General features: G+C 62.7%; 2 protein-coding genes across 3 annotated transcripts; one reads left to right on the top strand and one right to left on the bottom strand.

Annotated features, from left to right (window-relative positions):
- Positions 1-237: 237 nt before the first annotated feature.
- On the bottom strand, positions 238-2,494 carry PDRG1 (p53 and DNA damage regulated 1). 2 transcript variants are annotated; one of them, XM_075768366.1, is made up of 5 exons: positions 2,315-2,494; positions 2,153-2,228; positions 1,961-2,035; positions 1,535-1,705; positions 238-1,202 (listed from the first exon to the last, which is right to left on the bottom strand). In XM_075768366.1, the coding sequence occupies exons 1-5, from the start codon at positions 2,396-2,398 to the stop codon at positions 1,120-1,122; spliced, it is 489 nt and encodes a 162-aa protein (XP_075624481.1). In that variant the 5' UTR covers positions 2,399-2,494; the 3' UTR covers positions 238-1,119. The 2 variants fall into 2 exon arrangements, with proteins under 2 accessions (XP_075624481.1, XP_075624482.1); XM_075768367.1 differs by having other exon boundaries at positions 799-1,202; positions 1,535-1,615; positions 2,315-2,481.
- Positions 2,495-8,032: 5,538 nt separating this feature from the next.
- XKR7 (XK related 7) lies at positions 8,033-18,151 on the top strand. Its single transcript, XM_075768773.1, has 3 exons — positions 8,033-8,463; positions 14,174-14,373; positions 14,475-18,151. Exons 1-3 carry the CDS (start codon positions 8,033-8,035, stop codon positions 15,425-15,427), a joined length of 1,584 nt encoding a protein of 527 aa, XP_075624888.1. The 3' UTR covers positions 15,428-18,151.
- The last annotated feature ends 562 nt before the right edge of the window (positions 18,152-18,713 follow it).

The following is an 18,713-nucleotide window of genomic DNA, read 5'->3' as shown; positions in this document are numbered from 1 at the left end:
TTGCATGGCTGTGCAGAAGGGAAGAGAGAGATCAGGCCCAGCTCTGCGTTGGCCGTGTGAGGTTTGACAGAACAGGTGAGCTACCTTGAAAGCTGGACAAAGAATGGCAACTGCCATGTTTAAAGTTCTTAAATTCTATCCAGAAATAACTTTACAGAATTTCAAAAAATACAGATCTTCGCAGGACCCACTTTACTGTACACAGAAAAAAAAAAAAATCAAACTCACTGCAGTCTATTACTAATTATGATTCATTTTTTTACATCTTATGGTCTTAACCAAGTTGTGCTAGGGTAGCAAGTTCAGACTAAGGAGGGTAGTGTAGAAGACAATAAATGTTAAAACCTTTGAAGAAACCATTATTGGTGAAATCAATTGTACTTTTACTACAAGACAGGCTCAGTGACTATTCCTGCTCAGCCCTCTCTAGGCTGCTTTTTTCTAAATATACATACATTTTATTCCTTTGCCTAGTTTTGAAAGCCTCCTTTCTGCGTTCTCTTGCCTTCCAACTTAACAGTAGGGCATGTTTTCCCAGTGAGACTAAAAGGATGCTGCCTCCCCCTGTCCCTCCCTACACATCTTTAAAGAGATTCCTGACATGCTTCGGATGTATAGCTTTGCTTTGTTTCGATACCACAGGCGCACACAACTCCTCTTCTGTGCGTCGAGCGCACTGTTGATTCCCAGTTCCTCCTACTCTTCTGTTCCCGACACGACAATGAACCAGCTCTGAAGTCAAACTCCAGAAGTGAGAAGCACTCACATAAAAACCCAACAAGGAACATACACACAGCGTTAGGAATGCCCTGCTACTCTGATTTTAATAATCCCACTTCCACCCCAGCCATGGGCATTTGCTCATCGCTGTGTCCCAGCACATGCCTCCACGCAGCTCCACGCCCTGGGCTGCAGCGAGGAGCAGGAAAAAGTCTGTGATCCAAGGAAACTGCAGCGCCGTAGCTGAGGAGCCAAACACTTCCCAGCACCTGCCACGGACCTTGCCCAAGGCGGGCTCCAGGCACATCAGTGTTCTGCAGCCTCAAGGGCTGCGGCTATCGCAGCGTGAGCTCCGTGGGTGACAGCCCAAATACACGCTGTGATGATGGCACAGTCACCTCAGCCCTCCAGGATGCGATTGATTAGCTTCATTTCCTCGGCAGTCATGGGGTTCAGGTTAAATCCCTTCAGCTCAGCTTTACCTGAGAGAACACACAGGAAAAAATCAGGATTTTGCTACAAAATAAGCGAAGCAGACCACTTAAACTCTAGAGGGGCTGCGGGGAGGGCAGGGACAGCCCCGGAAGCTGATGTGGGGTCACCCCAGCGTGATGTGGGAGCCCGTTTAGCGTGCTGGTGGGTGACAGCGACAGCTCTGCACCAGGAGCCATACAATACTGCTGGAGCAGGGAAGGAATTGCAAAGCCAGTGGGAAAACAGCTGCAGGAACACGGAGCTCAGCAGTTTCTGCCCCCGCCCCCAACACGACATCTGCTCCTGGAGGCCGAGAAGGTTCCGGAACAGGAGCGTTTACCTTGAGCTTCAAAGAGGCGGTTGACCTTCACACGCAGCTCTTTCCGGAGGTTGTTTATCTCCTCATCCAGATGTTCCTGGTCTGAGACAAGCGGGACAGGAGTGAGGAGGACTGCGGGCTCTGAGGAGGAGGCAGAACCTCCCGTGGGATGCTCGGTGTGGAAGCCCAGGCCTGGGGGGGCAAGGGAGGGCTCTTCTCGAGCCACCTTGGGGTCCCACCGTGCCCCCCCAGTGCCCACGGGGCTGAGCCCCAAGGCACTGCCTGGGACGGCACAGGGATGGTGATGGCCGAATCTGCCTGGGACTGCCACCGGGAGGTTTTGGGCGCTTGGAAGCCCAGCGCTAGACAGAACCCTGTTTATTTCTCTAAAATCTTATCACAGCTAAGACTACATGTACACAAAACCTTTCGGGCAGGCTGCCTTACCCTTCTGCAGCATCTCCTTGGTCTGTGCTTTTGGGAGCTCGATGAACATGTTCCCGAAGCAGACCATGGCCTTGCCTGGGGGGACGAGGAAGAGGAAAAGGCTTTGTCAGAGCAGTTTTCTCCCGGGACACGCAGCCGTTCCTCGGGCTGTGGGGCTCACGGTGGACGCAGCCGGCCAGGCCCGGACCTCACCGTCGGGCTCCGGATCCTTCTGCAGCGCCCGCAGGGCCTCGCGGTTCCGGTTCCGCTTCACGTCCAGGTCCACGATCTGCAGCGGGAGACAGGCAGCTGCAGCCGGGGCTCGGGGCTACCGGGGGCGGGGGGGGGGGAAAGGGGAGCCCCGCCGGGCCGTACCTGCTGCCGTGCCGCCAGCACGTCCTCGGCCAGCTCCTCCACCTCGGCCAGGTAGCGCAGCACGAAGGCCGGGTCCCTCGCCATGGCGCTGCCGGCTCCGCTCCGCGTCCGGTCCGGCTCCGCTCCCGTTTTCCCCCCCCGGGCGGCAGCCGCAGCCGCGCAGGCGGGTTCCGCGGCGGGAGGGGCCGGGTTGGAGCGCGCCCCCTCGCGGCCGTCCCCGGGCGCGGCCCACGGGCCACAGACCCACGCGGGGGTTTGGAAGACACAACCCCGCGCCCGCAGGACTGCGGTCACCCCGCTGCGGATCGAATTAGTGGGGACTGAGCTGGGGCTGGCTATCGCGGGCCGCGTGTCTGAAAACACGCGTGGCCGGGGCTCGCAGGAAGGGGGAGTGAGTAGACGTGGGCAGGGAGAGAGACGCCCGCCCACAGCAGTGGCGGCACAGAGCGAGGGTGGGAACTGGTCCGCGGGTGCGAACTAGCGATGAGCAGGGACCCCGAATCTGGCTCCGTGCCCCTGGGATGGGGACGGCCCGGGCCCCACGGGACTCGCCACCCGGCAGAAGGATGGAGCGTTCGGTGCGGCCGAGCGGCGCTGAGCCCCGACACCTCTGTCCTGGCGGTGGGGGCTCCCGGGCCAGCAGCCAGCCCCGACCCCCAGCCCCATTCCCCGCAGCTGGGAGGAACTCTGAGCTGAGAGCCCCCCGCCTCGCCTCGAGTCCCCACGCACATGAATTATTTATGCCTTGTCGCAACCTGTCCCCTCTCCCCGCTCCCCTGCCAGCACCGCACTTCTGTCTGCTCTTCCTAACTGTTTTCTAATGACGTGCCGGTGTCAGGCAGCTGGGCTCCTTAGAGCATCAGGTTGCCTTTCTGTCCCTTTTTTCCCCAGAACGCAATAAAAAGCACTAAAAGCGTGGGGCGATGAGCTCAGATTTCATTTCGTGCAGCTGAGTGGCTCATCCAGAGCTCAGGGGGCAAGGGCCTGCTGTCCCCAGGGAGGGGAGCCGGCTGCAGTCCCGGTGGCTCGGCTCACCCTCGGCCAGCCCCGATGCCCCCGGCTCTGCGCTGGGCAGGGACCAGCCCCAGGGAAGCCCGGAGCAGCCACAAGGCTCTGCCAGGGCACCGTGCTGGTCTTCTGTCCTGAATGACCCTTCCTATGGGAACGGGGAAATATCACCCCTCACAATGGCTTTTATCCTCTTCTTTCCACCCCACCCAGCCTGCGAGCAAGAGGAGGCAGAGAAACGGGGTGTCAGAGATGCAGGGAGACCCAGCACTGATGGCAAGGACTGGCAGAACATTGCGTGAGGAGAGGGGCCCATCTGGGGCTGGTGGGTAACAGGGTTTTTGTGTTCCATGTCCCCGCTCTGGGCAGAGCCCCGAAGCAGCGCCGCTCCTCCCTGGTAAAACTGCCCGGTTCCCAGCTCAGAGCCGCCAGTCCTGCTTTCCCTCCAGCCCAGGCACCGCACAGGTGCTGGTCCCGCTCCTGCTGCTTACTGGTAATAACGTGCTGCACGCTGGCCTGGGGTTCTGCACTCTGAAATTGCCCAGAACGCATTGACTGACCTTCAGCATGGCATGCCCAGCCGGGGCTGCTCCCTGGTCATAACTTCCAGCCGGTGCTGCCGGGTCCCTGCCTGCGGCAGAGCTGGCCACGCCATTTCTCCACCTGGGAAATGCTGTTGTGAGCCGGTCACGGACAAGTACTTCATATGGGCTGGTCCATCGGAGCCCTGGGGTCGGGGTGGAGTGGCACTGGTCCAACCAACTCCCTCTGCTCTGGGCACCACTGCCCGCTCTGCTGCTCACCAAATGGGTGCTGACACTCAGAAGCATCTCTCGGGTTTCCAAATGCAGCCCTGTCCCCAAGCAGCCGTTGCTGCCTCCCTGGCAATGACACTCATTGTCACGTGATGACGGTGGTACTGTTGCTTCCCCATTGATGGTGGAGAAACCTCCAGTTTGTCTTGGATCAGTGCTTTTATGGGAGGGAGCCCTGGTGACCTGCCCAAGGCGCTGAGCGTGTGCTGGGGGAGAGGAGAGGCACCAGCAGTGTGGGGGTGGATGTGACCTGACACTGTCTTGTGCCCTTCATGGGATTTATCTTGGCGAGAAGCTCCCCGAAGGGTGCGTGGTGATCCCCAGTGCTGCAGCACCTCCGGGCTGCCGGAGATGGGGGTGGTCGCATGGGGACCACAAGGGACAGGGACGGAGGGAGCAAGGCGGCGCTGTCCGGTGGTCACCACACTTCTGTGGGCAAATAATCCTTTAAGGGAGATTACCCAGATTGGAAGATTACTGGCCCTAATCCCATAAGGTCATTTGTTACAGTTAACTGGGGAGATCTCCTCCGTCTGCGGCAGCGTGTGCTAAAATAAGGCAGCTTCCAGGGGAGTGGTGGAAGCGAGCACTTATGCACAGCATCCTGGCCAGGCTGGGAGTGATTCACACTTGGGTTGGATTTTTTCCTGACATCAACCAAAAGAGGCAGCAGGATTGGGGCTGGATGCCAATGCTGGAAAATGCTCCTTTTTTGGTGGGGGCGGCTGGCTGGAGATCTGCAGACTGGATTGGGGGCCAGCTGCTTCGCATCCACCATCTCAGGGTTGGCTCCTGTGGAGTTGCAGCGGGACAGGGTCACCAGGGTCTGCTGCAGAGTGGGATGCAGGACATGGGATGCAGGATGTGGGTCTGCTTTTCTTCTGCAGCCTCGCACCACAGCGTCCGCTGCAGAGTGGTTGGCTTCAGCTTTCTACCTGCCATGAAGGCAGCATTTTATCCTTGTTGCTTTGATGGGATCAGAAGAGAAGAGCACCTGATTCTCATGATGTGTGCAGGGACCCTAAGTAGAGCTGGAGCTACATTTACCTCCTGGGGGGACACATTTTTCAGACCAGCGACAAAAAGCTCTGCGGGCAGTGAAAGCCCTGGCCGTCTGTCCTGCTGCACACACACGGACATGGCTTCTTGAGACCAGGGTTTGGCTGCAGAGCTTGAAGCTGGAGGTGGTGCTTGGGAGGAATGGCCTGGCTGGGTGGTGACTGTCCCCTTCAGTGGGTTGGAAACCTCCCACACCCTCCACCAGCAGCCCAGTGAAGCGAGGGGAAGGGAGTGCTTTCAAAGCCTGTGCAGAAGGGATGGGGCTGGGATGGGGACAGGCATAGGGATGGGCTGCCTGTGCGCTGGCAGCAGTGGAGGGAAGCACAGCGACTGTCTGGAGTTGCCAGTAACACACAGCGCAATGAAGGCAGGGTTTTACCAGGGACGTTGGGGTGTATGGAGGGGCCCCTCTCCCCAGGAATGGGGGCCCAGCTCAGCACAGGCATGGGGAAAGCTGCAGCTGAGTCTACTGCAGCAGGAGGGATCACAAAGCCACAGGCACCAGGAAACCATTCACAGGGCAGCAAGTGGTGGCTGGTGCTGTGCTCTGCAGACCTCTCCCCAGCCAAGCTCCGAGACAGCCACAAATCATCATGGATTTCTCCTCCTGGAGCCGGCGCCAGGGGCAGGCCTTTTGCTTGGAAGCTGCTCAGCCTGGGGACCAGAGGTCTGTTTGGACCAGTTATACATTTATGTGCCCTCCTGGGAACCGGGCAGTCAGAGGGACTGCCCACCCGCCCGCTGCTGAGGGATGCTTTGCTTTGCTGTGTATTTTGTTGTGGAAAGAGCAGGATTTGGTTTCAGCATGTTCCTTTTTCTTGCTTGCAGCACTTTTATGTATGCAGCTAGAAACCCTCCCTGCCTGCCTGCTGACAGCTGCACGGGAAGACTTTGGGGATGTTTATAGGGTTTTTTTTCTCTCTCATTTTTTCCTCTGGCTGCTGGGGCCTGTTGTTAAGATAAATCAGACTTCAAACCACAGTCCCCATGTTCTCAGGCTGGGGATGTTTAGCTGCTGTTTCAGAGGGGCATTTCAGGGTCTGTGAAGGAAGATGGGTCCATCTCTCCCTGGTTTCCAGGTCCCTTCTCCGTGGTGCCATGCTCACCATTGTGGCAGCACCGGCTCTGCTCCATTGCCCAGCCAGGACAGAGACTCCCCAGGGACTGAGCCCAAACAAGGCTGGGGCTGGTCAGGCATCAGTGGGGGCTCTGGCCAGCAGAGCCCATCTTCCAAAGGGACCCTGACCCGGACTGGCGGTGGATGAAAGGTTCCTTTCTTCAGGCTCTGGGATGCTGGGAGTGTCCCCTCCCCCAGGCAGGCATTTATCGAGGGGATCTGTCAGGAGCATCTCAAGGTTAGGTATTTAAGTCGCATTACCCATGATAATACATGCAGCACTGAGAGAGCCTCACCGAGGGCCTGACTCTGCTCCCTTGTGCTGACTAACGCCTTCCCCCTTCCTCGCTTGTTCCCTTCGTTTTGTGCATCAGGAACCCAGACTCACCCCGAGTTTGTGCTGATCCCCCTCGCTGCTCTGCAGGGCGGAGTTTGGAAGTTGGCCGTGTTTCCTGGGATAAAATACGCTCCCCCTCGCTGCGTACTGCAGTGTGCTCACCATGGGCCAGGCTCCAGCCACGCGCGTGGCTCCTCAGTAGGCAGACATGCGGGGCTGAGCCTCAGGGTCTTAAATACAGCCAAGCAAAGAGTCCATCCCTCCAGGCTGGGGGCTGAAGCTGCCTTCATGAGGCAGCTGCCTGCATGCAATCACCCTCCCTGGAGACATGCTGCAAAGGAGCAAAAGCCCTTTCCCTCCCAGCAGCGGCGGGGATGCCGGCACAGTGCTGCTCCTCGTGCAAGCACGTGTCCTGTGGGGGTACCAGCCCTTCTCACTGCCAGCCAGCCCAGGGCTGCCTGGCTCTGCCAGACATGCTGCATCTGAACTCTGATGGGCGACAAAAGGAAGAGAGATGGTAGGGCAGAGCCGAGGAGCAGGGCAGCATCTGGTCACACATGGGCCCAAACCCCAGTGCCCCAGGTCCAACTGGAGACCTTGGCACTTCACCTGATTGTGCGGTTCCTCAGGGCTGGGACTCTCCCTCTAAAGCAGGGCTCAGGTCCAGCCTAGCAGGTCCCTGCTGGGTCTCCCTTAGGCTGCCTTGGGCAGGAGCCTGGTGGCCTGTGTCCCTGCACTGGGCCTGGGGGAGCAGAGGCACCCGCAGCATCTCCGTCCACCAGGCCCATGGGGGGCTCACACCGCCCTGGTCCACTCCAGGGCTGGACCCATGAGCAGAGTCTTGCCTGGGCTGAGGGCTGAGACTCGGGGCCGGGGGAGCCCGAGGCCGCCCAGCAGCCACCCAGGGAGCTCCGGTCCTTGCCGAGCTGGGTGGGGGGTGTCGCACAACATTGCCGCTGCCCTGGGGGCATTCCGCCGAGATCGGAGCGGGGTGCAGGGAGGCACCCGCTGGCACCGGGCGGGTGCTCGGTGGGGGCCAGGCGACCCTTCCCGGCGGGGGCGCGGGGGGTGGAGCGGGGAGGCGCCCACCGGCACCGTGTGCTCCCCCGGGACCCCGCGGCGGCGGCTGGGGGGCGGCCGCCCTTTCCGGAGGGAGAGCGGCGGGGGCGGGCCGGGGAGCGGTGGAGGCGGGGGAAGGCTCCCGGAGCCGGTCGGGAGTGTCTCGGCGGGGCCGGGCCGGGCCGGGCCGGGCGGCGGGTGCCGGGCGGCGGGCGCGGGGCGAGGCCGGCGGGGGCGGGCGCTGCCGGGGCGGGCTCCGCGGCGCCGTCCTCCCTCCGGAAGTCTCTCCCGCTCCCTCCTTTCTCCTCCTCTCCCCCGACAACATGGCCGCGAAGTCGGACGGCGGCGGCGGCGGCCCGGCCGTGCGGCTGGAGAGCCCGCAGGGCGGCGGCGAGAGGCGGGCGGGCGGCGCGGCCCCACCGACGCGGCGGTACCGGCTGCGGGACGGTTGCTGGGTGCTCTGCGCCCTCCTGGTCTGCTTCGCGGACGGCGCCTCGGACCTGTGGCTGGCGGCCCATTACTACGTGCGGGGGCAGCGGTGGTGGTTCGGGCTGACGCTGCTCTTCGTGCTGCTGCCCTCGCTGGTGGTGCAGCTGCTCAGCTTCAGGTGGTTCGTCTACGACTTCGCCGCCAGCACCAAGGACAGCGCCGGCAGCACCAAGGACAGCGCCCGCGGCCCCCGCGGCTGCTGCCGCCTCTGCGTCTGGCTGCTGCAGGGCCTCATCCACCTGCTGCAGCTGGGGCAGGTCTGGAGGTACGGGGGGACGGGGGGTCCGGGATGGGGCTGCCGCAGGGTCTCATCCACCTGCTGCAGCTGGAGCGGGTCTGGAGGCACGCCGGGGGGTCATGGAGCTAGGTTGGGGCTGGAGGGAGTGGCAGGGTGCAGCGGGGACATGGGTGGGGATTACAGGGTGCAGCATGGAGGACAGTGGTGGGGACGGCAGGGCATGGGGGGGGAAGTGGGTGGGGATGGTGAGGAGCAGCAGGGGCTCAAGTGGCTGGGGGGAGCATGAGGATCAATCCTTCTGCAGCCAGAGCAGGATGGGTGGCAGGGGAGAGCCCCCAGCTGTGGGTGTGGGTGGGTCTGGGCAGGAGCTGTGGGTGCAGGTGGGTGTGGGCAGAAGATGTGGGTGTGGGCAGGAGCTGGTGTGAGGAGCCTGCAGCCCAGCTGGGTGGCACAGGCCTGCTGTCCCCGCAGCCAGGTGGTGCTGGGCCTGCTGGGGGGCCTGTCTGGCCATGGCAGCTGGGTCCCAGGGGGTGTGTAGTGCTTCTCTGGGGCACTGAACACCTCAGGCTCGGATACTCCTCCCAGGTGCCTCCCCGTGCTCCTGCTCAGAGCTCACTGTAGTCTGTGGGGTCATGGGTGAGGAGGTGCCATTTGCCCCTGGCCTGGCCAGGTTTCCCCACCGAGGCTGCATTTCTGCTGCCTGACCCTTCCTGGGCCTGGGGAAAGGCAGGCTCTGCAGGCAGGGTGAGCGACAGCTTGGCAGACTCAGGCAGGTTCAAGGCCCTTTGGCTGCATCTCTGCAGACCGTCCAAAGCCTGAGCTGACGGTTTATGGGCACCTTCCTACCCTGTGCCATGGAGCCGGCACCACTCCCTCCCAGCTCCACCGAGTTCCATCCTCTGGACACCAGGGAAGAGCTGTGGCCCTGACATCGAGCTGCTTCCTGGGGAGGCTGATGCTGGGAGGGGAGTGGAGACAATAGCAAATTCCCGGAACAATGCTCTGAGCAGGCAGCGCTCCCGGCTCGGGTTTCGGTGCTGTTTCCCCTCCTGAGCTACTGTAGTACAGAGGCTCCTCCACTCCCTGTTGTTGTCTGCCTGCATTCGTTCCTCTGCTGCTCTTCCTGGGATGCTCCTGGGATGTCTAACTTTGTTTCACAGTGCAGCGTGAACCGTGCTAGAGAGGCTCCTGCCCCTTCCCTCTCCACCACAGCCACCGCCTGCCCCTTCCTGATCCGACTCCATCCCCATGGCAGCTCTCGGGCTTTGCTGGCTGCAGGATGGGTGCAAACCCTGCCTAATGTGCTGGAGGAGCTGGTGAGGGAGAGGATGGGAGCTCTCTGGCCCACCGGTCGCTGAGCTTGCCTGCAGCTGGCCTTGGCTCCAGCACCCTGTGGGCAATTGCCTGATCCTGGCCTGAGCTGGGACCGGGCTGCGGTCAGGGGCTTTGCTCCCAGTGGTGTCAGCCGTGCTCTCCTGATCTGCTGCACCACGGAGGCTCTTAAGCCAATTAAAGCAGTAACTCTCAGCACCGACCCTCCAGGACATGTTGGTCTGAAGCTGCAGCTGAGGCTCTTTCTAATCTTGGGATTTCGGATTAGCTCGGGTGACCAGTTAAATGCAGTTTGCTAAACCCATTAGTGAAGCTGGATCCAGTGCAGGTGGATGTGGCAGTTAAGGAAGTGTTGAATAAATGCTGCATGTGAAGGGAAGGCTTTTCCCTGGCCAGGACACCGTGCCCCTTGCCAAACATCTCCTCCTTCCCCGATTTACTCTCCCCTCCTCCCTGCCTTGCGATCACCTCAGCATGTCTCACCCCTACCAAAGCCACCGCTGTGCAGCTCTGATCCCCAGCTGTGACGAAGAGCCCCAAATCACAAAAATACAGGGCACAAAGGCACGCCAGCTCTCAGCACTAACTCTGAGATTATCCCAAATTAAAGCTGCTGCGAGAAGCTGCTGAAGTTAGTTGTCATCAGCGCGTTCATGATGCACATGCAAATGCTCCACCGTGGATGCTCTCCGGAGACGGTGCCGGTTGCGTGACCATGTGCTCGTGTAAGCAGCAGCGGCGTGGGCCCACACTCAGATGCTGCTTCTTGGATGGTTTTGCAGCTCAGGAATTGTTATCTGCTCCGCTTGCAAAAAGTCACCAGCTTTTTCACCAAAGAAACACCGAAGGGAAGGGATGCTGTGCACGCCATGCGTGCCTCCCACCCAGCAGTGTGCTGGGGCTCCCCTGCCACCTCTGTGGGCTGGCAGCTGGCTGGTGTGTCTCTGCAGGTCCCGTAGCACTGGGGACAGCCCTGCCTGTGCCCATTGTGCCCCCATGTCTGCTTTAGCCCAGGGTCACACCTGGTTTGGCTGCCTGGGGGTCACCAGGGCCGGGCCCAGGGTGCCCTCTCCACCCACAGTTCCTTCCTGAAAGCCCCCCATCAGCCTGTGTCCCCCCATCCTCTGCTGGCTTGGGGGCCCCGTGTCACCCCTCGGTCCTGATGCCAGTTTGGTGGCAGCCCCACGGGGCGTGGATGCCCTCAGCAGCTCCCTGGGTGGGCTCATGAGGGGCGGCAGAGCTGGAACCCGCAGGTTCCGCCCCCTCGGCCCCTCTGCTCCCCGCTTTGCTCGGGGGCAGGAGCCCTCTCAGTCCTGGGAGCACCCAGCTTTGGGGTGTCAGCTTGTCCCACTGCGGGGCCCAGCACTGGGGTTAGGGCTCCTGCTGGGGGTCCCTGCCTGGCCCCCATGTGCGGGACGGGGGGCTTTTTAGGGCTGGAACAAGCCTTCCCCTGAGCACTCCTGGAACTCAGGGGGGTGGCGGGATGCAGGGGCTTTCATCGGTGCGGTGACATGCCAGCCAGGCGCACGTGCAGCTCTCCCCGATGACCTGACTTGGCGGGATGTGTAATGGATTAAAATGGCTGCAACAGGAAAGCAATTTTCTCCATGTTTAAATAAAGGATTAAGGGATGATATCCCAAATTACCTTCTAGGAAAATCATACTCTATATCGCTCACTCTTAGACTGGGGGGTCTCTCATCCTTTTCCATCTGAGGATGATAATAGCGGATTTGGTTATAAGCAGGGCTGGGCTTTTCTCCTCACACTTTCATTCTTCCAATACTTGAAAACCAGGGTCAGTAACTGGGAGCTGGAGGCAAACAGTGCTGCCGGCAGCAGACTTAGCTGTGGTGGGCCTCTGGCAAACCTGGCCACGGTGAGGCTCCAGCAAACCCAGCTATAGTGGGGCTCTGGCAAACCTGGCACCCGCCTGAGCCCACCACCTTCCTGCTGCAGGGGTTTTGTTGGATTACTCTTTGTAATACAAAGGAGGGAGCAATTAGCCCTGAGAGCTCTTGCGGTCGGTTTCTGTCTCATCATCAGTTTTTTGAAAATTAAATGATTTTTTTTTTCAAGTGATTGATTCTGTATTTCCCATGCAGCTGCTGTGGCGCTTGGTTGGTAAGCGTTCGCCGTGCGCTGTCAGTGTGGGGATGTTTCTCTGGGCTGAAATACCATGGGATGATCAAATGCATAACAAATAAGAATCAACATTTCATTCTGGCAAGTTGATGGGAGATGAAATCTCATTTTAATGAGATCTATGGAGCTGATGGGAAGATGGGAGAGTAATTGTGCCCCTGTCAAAAGCTGGGGGAGGCCATGGGTCACTTGTTGAGTGGCTGAGGAGCCGGAGCTGGCATGCGGCAGCTACTGGCCGTGCCGCGGGGATGGCACGGCTCTGGGGTCTGTGCATGGGGGGCGGGGGTTTGTGTGCCACAGACAGCGGGATCACGGTGCTGACAAGCCCAATTAGTGAGGCTGATTACAGGGAGAGCACGAGGTTGCTGGTGCCTGGGCCTCGTTTGCGCATGGGTGCCCTGGGACCAGCAGTGATGCCCTGCGGCATCCTGGGCTCTGTATCGCTTCTCCCGTTGTTTTCCCCCTACGCTGTGCCCTCCATCCAGACACCATCCTCTGGTTCATACCCTGCCAGTGAGGGGGGTCCATCCCCAGACCCTTCTGCGGTGCTGGGAGAGGCGTCTGGCGGGGAGAGGAGCTGGGGGGCAGCGGCCGTGGCAGTGCTGCGATGGCAGTGCACAAGCAGGTGGCACCGGGGTGCAAATCTGTGCTGGGAGCCGGGAGCCAGGTGGCCACAGTCTCTCCCCCCGAGCAGTGAGTGACGGGCCACAGCAAAGACTAAAATTAGCTGCTCCCCCCAACGTGGAAGTTAAAGCGTCATTTTGACACCGGCGCAAAGGAGCTGGCGGGGGCCAGGAGCTGGGCTGACCGCGGGGCTGTGGGCTGGCCCCTGCAGCCATCGGCACCCGCTGAAACTGGGGTGGAACTATTAAAATCACGTTATTTGCTGACAGCAATGTCTTGTCTGGCAGCCAGCTCTTGGCGGAGGCTTTTTGGGGCTCCCAGCAGGGTAGTCAGGAGGGGATGGGCAGGCAGCGATGGGGCCACTGGGGCATCAGCAGCCTTGCTGGGAAGGACAACGGGAGCCCTGTGGGACCAGTGTGCCCACCCTGCCCTCCCACATGTCAAGGGGGTCGGTGGGGCTGCCCGGGGCAGGAGCAGATGGCAGTGGAGTGGCAGGGAGGCCTCAGTGGCCCCAGCTGATGAGGTGTGAGCCGCTGTGGTCTCGGGGCTGTGCAGCCCGGGAGTGGGAGCACCTGGCTGCCCCCACAGCAGGAGCAGGGCCGGCTCCTGTCTCCTCCTGCTGACGGATGAGCTGAAGGTGCTGGGATCAGGGTTTCTCCCGCACTCCAGGCTAATGGAGTCGGCTGGCAGCGCTTCCTGGAGCTGATGGAGAGGCCGTCGCTCTGCATGACAGTTTTACTCAGCTGGGAGGAAGCTTTATGGCCCAACGTCCTCCCGCTTCATCTTTCTGTTTTCCTCCTTGTCTGGCTCCCTCCCACCCCTGAGGCAGCGGAGCTGCCGGCCCGTGGTACAGGCAGGGCTGCCCAGGGATGCCCTGCCCGTCCGGCCCAGTGTCCCCTCCTGTGGTGCCCGGATCTGGCCCCGTGCCACAGGAAGGGGTCCCTGGTGGCGGTGACTCAGCCGGCGCATGCGTCGGGTGCCACGCAGACCTCCGTTGACCCCCGGCTGACAACCAGATGGCTGAGGCTGGCGTGTGCCTGCGCCCACAGCCCTGCCAAGAGCCGAGGCTGCGCCGGCACAAGCACCCGGGTGCTTCCTGCGGGCACCACGGCACGACCAGCTGGTGCCTTCGGCCTGGCCGGGGCAGGGGGAGGCGGGGTGGGCTCTGCGCCAGCCGGGACAAAAATATCCCCTTTGAAAAGCAGCCGGATGTGGTGCTGGGCTGGAGCCAGGGCACCCCAAATCCACAGGTGACCGGAGAGCAGGGCTGCGGGTGGGATCCCTGGCTGGGGGTGCCAACCAGACCCTGCGAGGGGGCAGAGGGCACAGGGGCAGCACCGGGGGCCGGAGGAGTGGGGCGATGGCCAGGTGGGCAGGGGGACGATGGCCAGGTGAGCCCCGGGGCAGCAGGGTGCTGAGAGGCTTTGCACAAGCTGCCCCTTCCCGGCATCTTGGGGCCCCGTGGTGGGACAGGGATGTGCTCAGCACTGCACCCTTGGTGTGGGGAGCTCTCCATGGCCCCAAATCAGGGGGGAAGTGCTCGCTGGAGTGGGTTGGCAGTGGTCATGGGGCATGCCTGAGCTTGGCCACCCGGGCAGCGGGGGCTCCTCTCACCCTCCTGCCCCCCCTCACACAGGTACCTCCGCACGCTGTACCTGGGGCTGCAGAGCCGGTGGCAGGCTGAGCACCGCCGCCGGCACTTCTACTGGCGGATGATGTTTGAGAGCGCGGACATCAGCATGCTGCGGCTGCTGGAGACCTTCCTGAAGAGCGCGCCTCAGCTCGTGCTGCAGCTCAGCATCATGGTGCAGCAGAACAGCATCGAGCCGCTGCAGGGTAAGAAACATAGCCCCCACAGCGGGGGACGGGGATGGTTGGAGGGGGAAACCCGGGGCTGCTGCAGGTTCTCACTGCCCCTCCCTGCTTTCTGCCCACAGGGTTCTCAGCCTCGGCCTCGCTGGTCTCCCTGGCATGGATGATTGCCTCCTACCAGAAGGTGCTGCGGGACTCGCGGGAGGACAAGATGCCCATGTCCTACAAGGGCGCTGTGGTGCAGATTCTGTGGCACCTCTTCACCATCGCCGCCCGTGCCATCGCCTTTGCCCTCTTTGCCTCCGTGTTCCAGCTCTACTTCGGCATTTTCATTGTCACCCACTGGTGCATCATGACCTTCTGGATCATCCAGGGCGAGACAGACTTCTGCATGTCCAAGTGGGAGGAGATCATCTACAACATGGTGGTGGGCATCATCTACATCTTCTGCTGGTTCAATGTCAAGGAGGGACGGAGCCGCTACCGCATGTGCATCTACTACGTCATCACGCTGTCGGAGAACGCTGCCCTCACCGTCCTCTGGTTCCTCTACTACGACCGCAAGACCACCTCCGACTTTGACGCCTTAATCCTTGTCTGCGTGGTCAGCTCCAGCTTCGCCCTTGGCATCTTCTTTATGTTCATCTACTACTGCCTCTTGCACCCCAATGGCCCCATGTTCGGCCCCCATGCCGGGGGCTGCATTTTCCGGCAGCGGCCGGCCCCGGCACCGGGGTCCCCCACAGACGCCATCACCAGCCCCCCCCGCTCACTGCCGCGGACTACAGGGGGGGAGCGGGACGGGGCACCGGGGGAGCGGGACAGCTGCGTGCCCGTCTTCCAGGTGAGACCCCGCGCCCCGCCGGCACCGGCTGCCCGCGCCCCACGGACAGAGGGGCCCGTCATCCGCATTGACCTGCCCAGGAAGAAGTACCCGGCCTGGGACGCCCACTTCATCGACCGGCGCCTGCGGAAGACCATCCTGGCACTGGAGTACGCGTCGCCCACCACCCCGCGCCTGCAGTACCGCACCCCTGGTGCCCCCCAGGAGGTGCTGGAGTATGAGACCACCGTGTAGAGCGGGGGGCAGGGGGCCATGGCGGGGCCCTCCTGGTGCCATCCTGGCCACCCCGTGTCTTTGCAGCCATTTGCCTTTCCGTTGGGTTTGCTGGTGCTGCCGTGCCACCACGCCGAGCGCCCCGCGGGCGGGGGCTGGGGAGGTCTCTTGGTGCTATCCCCCCCCGTGCCGCCCTCCCGCAGCTGAGACCCCTATGCCGCACCACGGCGGCTGCCCCGGCTCCCCCCGGAGCTCGTCCTTGCCAAAATACCTCACCGGTGCCTGAGCCCAAGGCGGTGGGTGCTGCAGCCCTGCAGCACTCGACCATGTCAGTGGTGCAGGATGGGGACTGGGGGCACCCCGGTCTCGGGCTGGCAGCTGAGAGGGACTTGGGGCACGGTGGGGCACAGTGCGGCCCAGGTGGGCAGCACACAGTGACACGGGTGCCTGTGCCACAGCAGCGCCATGGGGCTGGAGCGTGGCTGCACTGGGGTGTGTGTGGGGCTCATCACCCCCAGGGAGCTGGGGCAGGGATAGCCAGGGGCCAGCCACCCCCCGTGTCTCCTGCTTCCCCCACACTCTGCAGCACGTCGCCGGGGGAGCACCTTCATGTCCATCCTCAGTCCCCCCCGGCTCAAGGTCGAGCCATGTCCCCAACATCATGGAGTCCCTGGTGCCCTGGGACCGCAGCCCCTGGCCTGGGGGGGGGCCCTGTGGGTGGGCACAGAGCCTGCTCCCCCTGCCTCTGAGCTGCACCCCTGGCTCTGACCGAGACGGCTGCAAGCCATCATCCCCCCTGTCCCCATGGGAACCGCTTCATCTCATCGGGTTTATTTTCACCTGAACGGTGACATTTTGTGTGACATTTTCTACCTCCGCTCCCTCCTCCTGCCTGCCCCTGCCTGCCCCTGCCTCCTCAGAGGAGTGGGGCTGCCTTGGACTCCGGGTTTGAATGTGTCCCTGGTCCTGCCCGGATCCATTGGTGTGCCCCTGCCTGAAGGGCTGTGCTGAATGTACCCTGTGCCCCCAGGGCCAGGCATGTCCCAAGTGTGTGTGTGCGTGTGTGTGTGTGCGCGCGCGCAGGGTGCTGGCAGGTGTTTGCAGGGCAGGGGAGCTGCTGGACCCCACAGCCATGCACCACCCCGGCCCCTTGCCCCCACACCTGTGGCCCCTGTGCCTTCCCCGTGCCCCTTGCACCCCCCCACAGCAGCCCCGTAGGGTCCCGGCCTCCAGCTGCCCCATGCCACGGTGCCAAGCCCTGCCCCGAGCTGGGGACCATGGGCTGCCCCACTGTCCAGCCGTGCCACCAGGCACCGTGGCACCCCACGAGGCACCGTGCCAGCCGCAGGGAGGGCTGGTGTGGGGAGCTGCCCCTGGGAATGGCTCTGGCTGCCGCCCAGCGGGCTGGGACATGGGGTCTCCAAGGGATGGCGTGGGTGCCAGGCCCCGTGGCACAGCCAGGATGGGTGGGTGCGCGGTGTCGGTGGCATCACGTTGCTTTTTTTTTCCCATTTCTCTGTAGCTGGAAGGCTGAGGTGACAGCGGGCTGGGGCAGGCCATTGCTGGGGTCACTGGTGCTAACTGGTGCTAACTGGAAGCCTTGGAAACCGTTCTGGAGTAGGGTGCAGAGCATGGCTGGGGCTGGGCAGCAAGCTGGGCCCACCGCGACCTGCACTCTTCCCTCTCCACCCGTAACGGGCGGACCCCCCGTGGTGGGTGCTGAGCTGTGCCGGGGGCAGCGCTGGGCGTGGGGTGGCTCTGCAGGGGGGGTCTCTTCTCCTCAGGGAAGGTCGGGGGCAGCGGCCGGGGGAGTGGGGCTGGGGCTCACCCCTGCAGGCACCGAGCGGTGCCCTGGGGGCAGTGGCTCCTGGCCAGGTCCCGCTCATGGAGCTGGGAAGCCACCAGGGATGGGCCGCATGTGGACCGGGGACCGGTGTGGGGTGGCTCCTCTGTTTCCCCCTGGCCCCATCCCCTCTCCCTGTTCCCCCCAAGGGCAGAGATGAGCCCTGATCGGGGTGACCTGCACCCCCCCCCCCGCCATGCCCTTCAACCCCGGGGTTTGCGTGGGGACCCCGGGGCTGCACCGGCAGGACAGAGGGACACTTTTCTATGCACTCAAGCCACGGTACCCTCAGCCCTGGGCTACTCCGGGTGGGGATCTCGGCAGTGGCAGGCGGCACCGAGCCTCTGCCCGCAGCGTGCTGCCCTGCTCGGCAAGGGGGGCCCGGCCATGGTGGGGGCACAGGGCAGCCGTGGGACCCGCTCCCAGCCCCGCAGCTCAGTCTCGTCCCTGCCACAGGGGAAGCCAAACCCAGCGCCCCGGTGCTGGCGGCAGCACTGGGATGGCACCGCCTGTCCACCGGGACCGGGACCTGGGGCGCTGTGGGGTGGGGACAGCTCCAGGGGAGCTTCCACTGGGGACAGCGGTCCTGGTCCCCAGGGGGTGTCACCCCAGGGGTGGCAGCGGGGCCGCCCCGGCTTCAGGGAGCAGGGAGAGGTTTGGGCCAGGGCCGTTCATTCCCGATGGAGGCTGCTGGGGGGCTGCGTCCCGGCGGGTCTTGGCCACCTCTCTGGTCCCACCCGGCGCCGGGACCTGGCGGCCGCTGTCACGTACTGTAAATACTTTGTGTGCCACCTTCTTCTCTGGGACCCTCGGTGTGGGCGGGGGTGAGCGGGAGGCCGGGGTCTGTACCGAGACTTTTTTGTATACCACAAACTTTTTGTATATTTTTAATTTTGCTGCAACATGAGATATTAAATTCATTTCAATAAGCCCTGCCTGCGGGAACCTGTCCTTGCCAGCAGCTCTGGCCCATACCCTGGGCTCCACAGTGGGGCAGGATGCTGCCCCTGTGTCCCGGGGTGCTCGGGGATGCTGGGGGATGGAACTGGATGGCTGCAGCAATGCTGCCCATCCAGTGACGGTGGCCCTGGCCGGTGCTGGACTCGGTGTGGCAGGCGGCAGGGAAGGGGTGCGCAGGCAGGATGCAGCGTGCTGGGGAGGAAGCCGCTGGACACAGCCCTGTCGCCAGCGCTGCTGGGCCAAACTCCTCCCTGCCGGAGGCCCCGATCCCTGGCTGACTCCCTGACCCATGGGGGGCTCGGGGCCCATGGGTGGCTGTGGGGACGGGGTGCTGGGTGCAGCTGCACGGGCTCCTGCTGGTGCCGTTCCTCATGCCAGGGCCCCACACAGGCTGGGCAGGATGGGGCAGCGAGGGCTGGGAGCCCCCAGTGCTGCTCCATGAGGACGGGGCTGACGTGGGGTCACAGTGCAGCGGAACTGGCCCCAGGCCTGGGGGGAGCCCTG

Source organism: Balearica regulorum, chromosome 16, assembly GCF_011004875.1.
Source record: "Balearica regulorum gibbericeps isolate bBalReg1 chromosome 16, bBalReg1.pri, whole genome shotgun sequence".
In the NCBI taxonomy this organism is placed as follows: domain Eukaryota; kingdom Metazoa; phylum Chordata; class Aves; order Gruiformes; family Gruidae; genus Balearica; species Balearica regulorum.
Note: the sequence above shows the minus strand (reverse complement) of the source record. Positions and strands in the feature narration are given on the sequence as shown.